The sequence below is a fragment of the Clinocottus analis genome, unplaced genomic scaffold, assembly GCF_023055335.1.
Source record: "Clinocottus analis isolate CAN_PGR_092001 unplaced genomic scaffold, fCliAna1.0.p SCAF_10, whole genome shotgun sequence".
NCBI classification, from domain to species: Eukaryota; Metazoa; Chordata; class Actinopteri; order Perciformes; family Cottidae; genus Clinocottus; species Clinocottus analis.
The window spans coordinates 8,157,680-8,169,973 of NW_027175821.1; the positions used below are offsets into that span (position 1 = coordinate 8,157,680).

Consider the following 12,294-nt stretch of genomic DNA (forward strand, 5'->3'; position numbering starts at 1 on the left):
TTGCTAAATACTGCTTGTTGGTTTTGTGGCTTACTCTTTTTTTCACTCGAATCCCTGATTTTAATGTCTGATGATAAATCTCCTGTAAATGTGGCAAACAGATGCAATCAAAAGGCCGTGACAGCACAGTCTACACCGACGGAGTCCCTTACCGTCTGAACACTGACGACTGGAGGACAGAAGTTACAACGTCTGACTGCTTTATCTCTGTGATGGTGTGTGCTGATGTCACTGTATGTCATTTCTAAGGTGTGCATATTTCTCACTTTGACAGAAAAAATGTAATGAGCAGGGGGTTTTTTTCATTACAATTTTAACTGTGAACTCACCAGGCTGAGGTTTAAAGATATCCTGTATGATGAGTCCACAGAGCAGGTTGAGTTCATAGTGGCAAAAGTCACATTTAAAACAAATTGTTTCGATGGATTCCTCTGATATTCTTGCCTTGAAAAACACTACCTTGAAATCGTTTTTGGCATTTTTTTCCCCCAATAAAGACATCCATATCTAACATGTATTACAACACATCAAAAACAATATGATAAACTGTCACCTAAATCTAAAATGTGTCACTTTGTGCAGTAAGCAAACCTTGAGGTACAGAAGATATATACCATACAAGTATGTGAAAGGCATGAAGGAGTCATGGACTTTTGATGATATCAAATACTATGATCACCAAATCCTGGTTAACTATTGGAGATTATGGATTTGGTCCTTGAGAACCAGTGTGTTTATCATTACTTAAACATTTTGTCACCACCATTCAGCTCTCCTGATTGTCGCCTCGGAGTGACTAAATATACAGAAACATATTTTTCACAGAGGTTGAATCACATGAGTGGTTTGTTCATGCATGTTTGGCAAGCAGAATAAATAGTATGATAAAAACTGATTATTAAGACATAAAATAGCACCGTGTTGGCCCATCAATGGTTGTCGCCATTATAGCATCACATTTTATAGGGTGGGTCCCTGGAGAGTTGTTGTCAGATTCATGTTTAGATGTCCAGAGGCCTCAAGGCTTACTGGATGTCACTCATTTGGCAAAATAAACTGAATTAAAGTGAGTTTAAGTGAACGCCATTCTTTGACATGACACTCATGAGGAGGAGGTTGTAATCGTTGATGAGGTGTGTAAGAAATTTGGCAAAAGCGTGAACTGCAGAGGTCTTTGTATGATCAATGTTGAAATGTGATTAGAATTCCTTATTATGCCGGTAAGAAATAAGCTGACCGCCAACCTCCGATCGGAGAGTATGACATGGTTTGGCGGAGAGATACGATCAAGTCACCAACTTCAAAAGAAAACAAGTACCGTACAGAAAGAAATCTCCACTTCAACCAATCTTACACTGCCCCATTGTACAGCATCGGTCAGACTTTTTACCCGGCCCACTCAGAGAAAATCTTCTCTTGCAGTTACAACAAAATCAACAATCACATTGACAAAAGCAAACATGTCGTTACAAAGAGAGGGAGCCCCCAGATATCCATCTGAATGGTGGAAATGAGGGGACACAAACTTAACTTTGGCACACAGAATGAGGAGGGCTGGCAGAGAGGCGAGGACTGAGCCTGCAGCTGTGTTATGGCAGTGTTTGGATGAGTGGGCTGCACACTCATAGGCCTTTGTTGAAGTAGACCCTCTCCACTCCCGGGTGGTTGGCCCGGATTTTCTCCTGCAGCTCCGGCTCCAGGCGGCTGACTGACATGGAGCTGGTTCAGGGGGAGGAACAGGAGGAACGAAAGGGGTGAATGGCTGAAACACATATACTGTAGGCGTATTATGCAACCGTTAAGGCAGAGAAGAGCCCTGCACACTCTGCATATATTCAACAAGAGAGAGAGGAGGGCATGGCTGCGTGGCTACGACAGACTGGTTACAATCATCTCAGGGTGAAGTTTGGACTTTTCACTCACCTCTTCTGAGGGAACAACGCGCAGCATAGTGGAGTGGCAAACACCAGGCTGAGAAAGAAACACAGCTCTATGAAACACACTGCACGGATAAACAGGCCAGAGCTTCCTGTTCTGACCTCATCTGATTGACTAAAAAAAGACGCCCGATAGAAAAGAGCGAGGGGGATCATGTGATCATTGTTTCATGTGTACAAATATCGGTTTCACGTATATTTGGGATATTACAATGACATAGAATAGTGTAGCATGTTAGCATGTTAACATTTGAGAAGGAACACGAAACACAACGACAGCTAAGCCTGATGGGAGTGTCATTAGTATTGCAGGTATTTGGTCATAAAATAAAGTATTGCACAAATGTATTTTTGAAATGATGATGTCACGATATGAAAAGTTAAAGCATCACTAAAGTCAAAAGAATTGCCAAAGAATTGATCCACTGGTGACCTCGAATGTCTGTAAAAATTTTTACTTCTAAATTGCAGAGATAACGTTTGTTTTTATAATTAACATTTGAAAAGATGGAGGCCCTTGCAAAGAAAAGGCAAGAGATGTCATCAACCATGATATCCCAAAACAATCTTGTGAGCACATTCCTCTTGAAATACTTCACAATAACTTAAACAGCAATGTTTAAAGTGACATAAACCTTAGGGTTCCTGAAATGTCCTATCCTCATAAGGAAATAGGAGGAAACGTTAATGGAATTTGACATGGTTGCTTATCAGGTGGACCATCTCTGACCACTCACCAGAATCCCACCAGGGTGACTTGAATAGGTGCACTCATCCATGGGAACTTCTGAAAAGACCAGGCAGAAAAACGAATCAGCGGCACAAAAGCAGTGTTGAATTCCCATACTAGAGTGGCCTCATGTCCTCAGTGTTTTTCATTCCTCTGATGTGTGATTACGAAATGGAAACAGAGTGGTCGACACAGCAAGGAACATGAAGTCCCCACCGTGCAACATTTAACACATTAAACCTGGGACGATGAAGCTGATGTTCGAGGTTACACTGTGTCTTAAAGCATGCAACTAAGCAGAAATACACCTACCCTCAGAAAGGCCTTCTTTTCCAAATGGTTCATTAAAAATGGGGGGATAGCTGAAAAGACACAAATAAAATATCAATGCACAATGCAACTTCAATAATAAAAAAAAGTTCATACATAAGGTCAGCTGCCAGCCATGGGGAGGATAACAAACCTAACAGCAGGTGTCTTATATATTCATACCCATTCCTGGAGAAGCCATGAGGATTCTGGAGACCACAACCTGAGAGATAGCCTGCTGTGCAGCTTTCGGCGACTCTCCTAACCGGTTGTCATTCTCATCTGTTATGGGAATGCCGTGTTGAAGTTCCCTGAAAACGAGGAGCAAAGAAAATTAAATCAAGATCATCTGATCTTTTATCACAGGGGACATGTCCGCTGTTAATTAGTGCTGTGTCTTCTCAACGTCAAAGCCATTATGTATTTCAATTGTAAACATGCTTCAAAACCGTGAGGTACTTTGCTGAATGTTGTGTGTCCTCTTTACCTTTGTCTCATCAGAGGGATGTTGATACAGTTAGCAGCAGCAACAGCAGCAAATGGAACAAACCGTCCAATCAGAGGTGAGATGTGCTACAGCAGAGAGGAGGCATACAATCAGGAAATGAATCATTTGGCTCTGCTGTACTCTGCCAGCACGGTCAGCTCAACCTTTCAGACCAGTACAAGTAATTGCAGCGTATGTTCCAGATGCTGTACATGTACTTTTCAACCCTAATAATAATAATAATATCAATCAGGGTCTGTATGTCACTTTTAAAAGTTGGCAGGAAAACATTCTGGTACCATGACCCTGTAAAAGATATAGCTCTTCTATGACAGAGAGACTGTTTGTGTGTGCCTAACTCATGTCAGCACACCCATGCAGCTGAGGTCGATACGTTAAAATGAGATGTGTAGCGGGTGTTAGATGAACTGGTACCTTTGTTAGTGCATTTAGTCCGAGAGCGGTGGCAACTGCCCCTGTGGTGGCAGACACATAAGCCGTGCCAAGCTGACTGCAAACAGAAGAGTCACCAGTCACATCACACAAAAAGCTGTCCACAAAGTCCACCCCGTTGAATTAAAGGGTTAATGTGAGCCGGTTATCAGTGCTAAAATGCCTCTTTCTTACCTGACCGTGATTGGAGCATCACCGCTCCTGTTGGTGTAATTGACTATTGCGTTGAAAGACTGATTGATCCACTGCCAGAGCAACACCGCTGGAGTTGTCCTGCAAGATTGAAAACAGTCAAAGAAATAGCAAGTTGTATGGAAAAAGAACCGAGTGATCATATTTGAAGTAATTGAATTCAGGAACAAGTCAACTTGTCATAGTAGGAAAAACACAGGCTACTAATAACAGTATTTCTCCGTTCTGGTCTAGTGTCCCACTAAACCATGACCAACCAAACAATGTGTTCTTTCAAAAAGGCCTGTAACATTGCAACAGAGCTGGAAAAGTGTCAGTGAGATATTTAAATCTATAAGCCAGGGTGTTGACAGTCACAGCCAGACAGTACTTTGTATTTTTGTTTTGTTAGTTAACTTTTTTTTGTATATATTGTGCATTTTTTATATGTTACATTGCTTTATTTGTGTCTACATATAAACGCTGGATTAATAAAGTATCTGGCCGTCAGTCTGATGAACAATTGAACAATTAACCAGACACTTCCACCTGTACTATCTGCACTTCCTGGACCACTGTTCACTGTTTTCTTAATGTCTTTTTTTGTCTTTTATATTCATCTTTTGTACATGTACAAAGAGCAAAGTTATACGTATCAATACCTTTTTGTATATCTATCTATCTATCTATCTATCTATCTATCTATCTATCTATCTATCTATCTATCTATCTATCTATCTATCTATCTATCTATCTATCTATATATCTATCTATCTATCTATCTAAAATCCTACATGTTCTTACTTGTAAAATGTCATCATGCATCCAGTGATCGTCATGTTCATTGGAACCTGCGCTGACATGCGGCCAATCAGGATCATCTTCTCCCCGGTATCGGGATGGAAAGCCGAATCAAAAACATATTTCGCTTTCCAGAGTTCATCTTCTGTCAGTCCTTCGGAGACAATACCTTTCCTGGTAGGCAGTAAAAAACACATTCAAAGCAAACCAATTCGGAGGAGCACATCCTTTATATGTATTGTCTTACATTTGTGAAGCTTATCTTAGTCTTAAAAGAAGTTCCAATGAGTTGCACTGCTACTACTGTTCTTGCAGCTGTGACCTGGTTTACCTGTAGTCAGTGATGACTTTGTGTGAATGTGCCAGTTGTTCGTTGGTGAGGAGAATGTTCCTGGGGTCCGTGACAGTGAAGAAATGCTTCGCCCGACCTACAAACGTGCTCTGGTCCCACCGGGGCTCCTTGATGTTTATGGAGGTGGATAGCTCTGCTGCCATGTTTATCTGGAGAAAGACAAAAGTTTCCATAATGATATCTGGTATTTGTAGGGCACAAAGGTATGCAGGAATGATACTTCAAGGTTCAAGGGTGTTCAGTCTTCTGGAGTAAATAGATCATAGCAGAAAGAAGGGGGGGAAAGTGAGTTATCTGCACAGCAACAATGTCTGGTGATTAGTTATCGAGAATAACTTGGTTTCATAACTGCATCGTATTTGGCTGAAGTTCACTGCTCTTGTTCCAGGATGTCAGGGCCCTGCCCCAGCACTGACCCCACGAGTTACAGTCCCTCACGTCGTGTTTTTCTTTGCAGACACAAGTCAGTGAGAGAGGACTCCTGAAAATAATGCTCCTCTCTGGATTGTCATGCTGCTTATTCAGCATAATGTTGCTATGGTGATGGCTGACCTGACACAAGGGTTGTGAAGCACTAAATCGCAAAGCCCTATTATGGGTGCACACCAACCCCCAAACTGTGGCTGAAAAGCCGCCCTTGGAAAGTGCCAAAGCTTTCTCCATGTGCATTGTAAACAACTGTGATTGGCTGCACACATTTTTTTGTTTGTTATCAGTACAAATTGAAACACGGCCAATTAAGCGAAGAGCAATATGTTAGGCAATTATTTGAATCAACACCTTAGTAAGTTTATTGCATGCATCATTTTATAATTCAAAACCAGATCAGACTGGTCGGCATTGAATAGACCCTGCACTATCAAAAACATCAGCTTTGTGGATGTGCATGCAGCATGCTCCTTCTACCCAGTGTGTGCGTGTCCAGATAACCCAGTTTGATCTGGTTCTTAACCAGTTGTGCCATTCTCCAGCTAAACTGCTGGGAGACCAAGGACACGCCGAAGTGCAGCGAGTCCACGCAAGAACATGCAGCAGCCACCGGGCAGCAGCGTGATGAAACTCCACCTGAAATTGCACCAAAGATGGCTGCTTGACTGATAATAAAACAGAGAACTCTTGTTTGCTGGCGGCTGTGGCGTACAGGAGACGTGCTGTCTCTTTAAATTGAATTAAACTGCATGAGATTCTCACGAGATGACAACAAAACACCCCCACTCTCAGATTGTCCAATGAAACACCCAATCGCTGTATGAGTTGGTTTGAACAATAGTTGCAGAGCAATTCCGTCTGTCAGGGCCCCGATAATAGCATAACTATTATTCATTTATGACCCGTTGATGGAGGTGGTAACACAGGACTGAACTTTGGACTGACACGGCCTTTGATCTGTAAACCCCTCAGCTGCCTCTGCCCTCACACTCAACCAATCAACGGCGGCCTGCGTGGCTACACATTAACAATTCGCACACATTACAATGAAATATGTAATCACTGGACAGAGCATCCCATGGCAGACAGTGGACCCTTCATCTCGCGTGTGCTTGTGCATATATTCCACTGTAATAGCTGCTTCGTGTCTGTGCTCGCAGGGTAATCGTTGTCTGTGACGGGATACGGTTAATTGTTAAACCCGACGGAGACCAGTCCAATCTGGACTGCGACTGGAGGTGCTTCTGCATCAGAGCAAAGCGACCAGGACTTTACTAGACCAGCACAAAAATTTCAACAACAAAAAAAATGACAGTATCATCATCATCATTTTAAAAAGGCTAATTAGCCACGGCATCTGTCCAGCGTGATAACCGTCCAGCTGTGTGCCCCAGATTCAACTAGTATCAGCCTGCCACATCCACACATCCAGCGGGCTGCTCGAGGAGCCCCGCGCGTCTCATGACAGTCTCCCCCGACCTCGGACACAATGTGCACGCAAGGCTCTTCGATGCTGACGTCCTGATGGAGCCATTTACAAAAAAATACGGACAGGTTACTTACTGCACTGTGGGCTCCGGCGGTCCGCAAGAGGTGTCCCTGAAAGACTGCAGCCAGCTAATTGTGTGTGTGTGTGTGTGTGTGTGTGTGTGTGTGTGTGTAGCAGCGTCAGTTCTGCTTCGGAGCGCACGGAGGCGCATCCCCCCCGCCGCCAGCCCCGCGCTGACAAAGTAAAGGTCCCGCCTCACAGCGGCAAAATCCAAACACACTGGAAAACGTAACACTTAATGACGACAGAAAGAACACAACAGAGTCTTGAAAATGCACTGTGATTTTCTATTCTTCTGCAAAAGTATAACCGTTTCAGATAAACACTTCAAGTGGGAAAAGTAGGTTTCATTTCACGTCGTCATTTGAATGAGGCTTTTATTTTCAGCAGAGAGCTGAGCACCACATCCGGTAAAGTGCTGACATTTTCGCGACCTTGATTCGCAGGCGGTAAATAATTAATAACTGGTAAAACTTTGGATTTCCACATACGACTCTACAGCAGCCTGACATTGGTGGCCGACACTAAAGTCTTGTGAAAGGATTCCCAGAAAACAGACAAATTAGTATTTCGTTCATATATACTTTTAAATACAAGGAAAACATCAAACAAAATGAAACGCTGAAATAGTCCTCTGTGATACACCAGCAGCCTTATCCCTTTCATATTTCACAATCATCAGATAACACACACCAAGAATACATAAAGACATAATAAGTACCCAATGTCCTGCACACATTCTCAGTAAACTTGATAACCACTATGATCAGTCGGTCATCAGCAGCTCCCTTGGAGTCTGTTTCCATCTAGTGGTGAATGGTGGGAGGGAATAATGCCACAAGCTGTGCTTAAATCAAGTACATGACGAAGCAACTTCGGTCTTTATTTAGTATAGTGGTGGCTGCAAAACATTGAGTTATTATTTTTTTTTACAACTGATGTAATCGGTACCACTATTGCCTACTTAAATGAATTACATTAACTCCCATAGGAGACAGCAGGGCAGAAAGAGGGCTACTTACACTATGACAGGGTATAAAAAAAGAAAGTCTGTCAGTGCCATGTGATAAAAATCAAATACAAAAGTGCAAAGAGAACATACTCATTTCCGACGTCTAACCCTATCATTTCACTTCACAAAATAAACTGTTGCGCTTCAGTTACAAAAAGAAAGAGTTGACATTATATTTACTGCAACTTTTGATTTGAGGCCATGCCAAGTGTTAGATGCGGCTTTACATACTTTATATGGAAACACTCTGCTCATTATCAACACAAACATTACTTACATTTACTTGTTATTCTCTGCATCAGTTCATTTCATGTTTCCCGACAAACCAGCAGGTATTTTGATTTTATTGTTCATAGTAGCAATCATTTCTAGCAATAAAAACGTCATGCACAGAGAGGAAAAGGTTGAAAGGATGGTGGGCTTTAACTAGATGTGATAGTTTCCATTTCATTGTGATTATGGCACACTTTTTTTTTTGGTCCATGAGTTAAGAATGCTTCCTGTTCTCTGTGTAATCTCTTGCCATCCTCGCCAGGGATCTTTACAGAAAATAGTCTGGCGTACGCCGCGTCACATGGGGCTCCCCTCTGCGTGGTGCCGGATCGAACTGTAGGCTGAAGCAAAGAAAAGGCAAGATTAGTCTATAATAATTAATTTCTAAGAAGGGCCAACAGTTTGTACAAAAAATACACATGTATGTAACAAAATGTACTTACAAGGAGTATTTCAATGTGTCATCAAGTTCCATGATTGCTGCCTGGTTTCCACAACGATAACAATAGTTTGGTGCACTGAAGATCGTCACTACATTGCGGTCGTGGCACCAATTGTAACCCTGAATCACAATATTACTTGCATGTTATATATTTTTTATATCCACAAGATGTGAAATCAAAGCTGCATCTGCAGTTTCTCCAACTGAAAAAAACAGAATTGCTTTTAGCAGATAAACAAATTTAAAGTACCTCCATCACCAGCTGGTGGGCTCTTGAGACCAAAGTTAGGCCATTTGCATGGTTGAAGGTCTCGGATATGTCCTGCCCGAAGGTGTAACCAGCACCTCGAGGGGAGATGCCCCAGCCACCACGGTCATCTGGGTCGGACCATAACAAGTCACACATTGGACCCTGAAAAATGGAGGAAACATCAGAGTGGTTTTCTCTTGCACATGCAAGTACAAAATCCATCCAATGTCTTGAAGTTGTAGGGTAGTGTCAAGCTATAAACTTTTGTGAGGGCTAAACCTAAAACAAAATGAATTATCTACAATAATATTTTCTTTAGTTATTGCTTGATTTAAACATTGTCAACACATTTCACATTTAATAAGGCAGAACCAGTGAAGTTTTGCTAACAACATGTAAATTATTACAAAATAATTCAAATTGTTGCTGATTTATTTTCTATGGATTGATGAATGTTGGATAATCTAATTGTTTCAGCTTAATTTGAATTTAAATGTGATGTATGTGCAATATATATATGATTGACGGAGCATCCTTGCTTCTACATGCACCGTCGTACTCCTCAAAATGCATGTTGTAGCATTCTGTTATAACCGTAAATGACAGAAAAATACATAATCTAGAAGGGTTTCCTCAAAGTTACCTCATGAGGAACCTCCTGCAAGCGATCCAGCGCTCTGATGTGTTCCAGTGTGTCTATTGAAGGGGACAATCCTCCATGGAGGCAGAAAATCTTAAAGAAGAGACAGAAAATAAATGATGAGTCCCTGTATCTTTGCTGTGTGTCACGTGCTACATCTGACGCCACAACCTTACCTGGTTATCTACCAGCGCAGTGAGAGGCAGATAGTCAAACAGATCTGTGAAGTACTTCCAAACATTGGCATTTCCATATTTCCTTAAGCACTCGTCATAGAAGCCGTACACTTGAGTGATCTGTCTGCTCTCATGGTTCCCTCTGAGGATTGTGATTCGTTCGCGGAACCTTACCTACAAAGACAAATGTTTTTATATCAAAATGCAAGAATAAAACATTACCATTGCCCCAGTTCCAAATTCATATTCAGCATAGCATCAGTGTCATTTTATGTATTTATTTATTACCTTAAGAGAAACCAGAAGAGAAACTGTCTCGACAGAATAGTAGCCTCTGTCAACATAGTCTCCCATGAATAGATAGTTGGTGTCAGGAGACTTCCCCCCAATCTTAAACAGCTCCATAAGGTCATGAAACTGACCATGGACATCTCCGCAGACTGTCACCGGACATCTGACCTCCTGCACATTGGACTCCTTCGTAAGGATCTCCTTTGCCTTAAATGGAGGACCAAAAAAACACAAGATGATGCTGATTAACAGGTAACACAGAGAATGGTGCAATGTAGGAGTCCACAATGAACGTGTGTGTTGCACAAGCCTAATCATTACTCTGTCACACAAAATGTGCATTAATCTTCATATTGTAAAAGATACAGAATATTATTATAGTTTGTTGTGGTAGTGCCAGTGCACTCCAGTGAAGAACCAGGAGTGGGCGTAGCTAGAGGGAACATATTTGCGGACATCCTCCTCCATCTTCTTGGCGAGTTGCTTCCCTGAGCAATGTACTGCATGCAGCTGCAGTCAAATGGTGCTCCAGAGCAAGGCCACATGCATTAGCTGCTGTTAGTTCCGCCAAAACATGTTTATGAGCGCGACGATTCCGGAGATGCAACGCGAACAGCTAATGGTCCGCTAACAGAAAGCTAATGACAGGTATTAATAGCCTGTCTCCCTGCGCAAACCTTACCTTTTCACATAGGACTTTGACCTGATTCTCACTCAGCTGTTTACACTCGTTCAGTTGTTCAATCCATCCGTCCAACTCCTTGGTGAAAGACTTGTCGTCCATGGTTGGCCGTCAGCTAGCGAGCCGACCAGCTTTACAATGTCTACTGAAAACACCTCGCTGTTTCGTTATTAGGTGTTTGTGGCCCCGCTACGCTACGTCCTTAGCAAGCTCTCTGGTCATTCGCAGCTCGCATGTGTGTATGTTCGCGCGCGCTCGTGTGTGTGTGTGTGTGTGTGTGTGTGTGTGTGTGTGTGTGTGTGTGTGTGTGTGTGTGTGTGTGCGCTCCGCAAAAACGAATGCGTCAACGGCTCTGCGTCCCTGCAGTTTGGTGGGGACGAAAAGTGTCTCGTTCACATGACATTCAGCAATGACGTCTCCTTGTTAAACGATCAAGGTCATACAGAAACCTATTAGGACATATTAGTACGCGTAGACCCAACCCTGCACTGGTCCAGGTCCAGCGAGGCTGAGCAACACAGTATCTTTACGTCATCGCGTCCCTCGAGATGCAACATTTTTAAAAGTCTCGTTTATTTGAAATTTAATGGGTTTATTTTTATTTCTTTTTTTTCTCGATGAGTCGGGGATTTGTGGTTATCGGTTATTTAGAAATGTAACTACATTGCCAGTTAATCTAACGTTACCCTCCGCTTGACGGAAACGGGAACCGGTTGAACTCACGCAGTTACCTATTTTATATTTATTTTAGATAATAGATAATGTAACGGTTTAACCCATGAGAACATTTTGTTTACGCTATTTACCATTTTATTGCTTGTGGTCTGGAAGTTTTAAATTAAACTAACTAGTCAGATAGTGAACACTATAGGTAACATAAACTTGTTAACTAACTAGTCAGATAGTGAACACTAACTAGTTAGCTAACTAAGTAGGCAGAAAGGTAACTAGATAGGTAACATAAACTTGTTAGCTAACTAGTCAAATGGTGAGCACTAACTAGGTAACTAACTAAGTATGTAGAAAGGTAACATTTGTTAGTTAGCAAACTAATCAGATAGGAAACATTAGTTAGAAAACTAACTAGTCATACATGTAACATTTGTTAGTTAGCTAAATAATCAGTAGGCAGAAAGGAAACAATAGATAGGTAACACAAACTTATTAACTAACTAGGCAAATAGTGAGCACTAACTAGTTAACTAGCCAACTAGTCTGATAGGTAACATATAGTTAGCTAACTAGTCCGATAAGTAAGGCTAGTAGGAGGTTCAACTAGTTAACTAACAAGTTTGATAACTAACATTGGT

General features: G+C 41.8%; 2 protein-coding genes across 2 annotated transcripts; both read right to left on the bottom strand.

The window, feature by feature from the left end:
- Window positions 1-1,496: 1,496 nt before the first annotated feature.
- On the bottom strand, window positions 1,497-7,312 carry sfxn1 (sideroflexin 1). Its single transcript, XM_068594495.1, has 11 exons — window positions 7,233-7,312; window positions 5,220-5,389; window positions 4,892-5,062; window positions 4,091-4,189; window positions 3,899-3,974; window positions 3,464-3,549; window positions 3,160-3,287; window positions 2,980-3,029; window positions 2,675-2,724; window positions 1,924-1,971; window positions 1,497-1,719 (listed from the first exon to the last, which is right to left on the bottom strand). The coding sequence occupies exons 2-11, from the start codon at window positions 5,381-5,383 to the stop codon at window positions 1,623-1,625; spliced, it is 969 nt and encodes a 322-aa protein (XP_068450596.1). The 5' UTR covers window positions 5,384-5,389; window positions 7,233-7,312; the 3' UTR covers window positions 1,497-1,622.
- Window positions 7,313-8,071: 759 nt separating this feature from the next.
- LOC137791075 (serine/threonine-protein phosphatase 2A catalytic subunit alpha isoform-like) lies at window positions 8,072-11,486 on the bottom strand. The gene is made up of 7 exons (XM_068585783.1): window positions 10,985-11,486; window positions 10,300-10,509; window positions 10,012-10,185; window positions 9,839-9,928; window positions 9,196-9,357; window positions 8,947-9,065; window positions 8,072-8,844 (listed from the first exon to the last, which is right to left on the bottom strand). Exons 1-7 carry the CDS (start codon window positions 11,084-11,086, stop codon window positions 8,772-8,774), a joined length of 930 nt encoding a protein of 309 aa, XP_068441884.1. The 5' UTR covers window positions 11,087-11,486; the 3' UTR covers window positions 8,072-8,771.
- Between the last annotated feature and the right edge of the window lie 808 nt (window positions 11,487-12,294).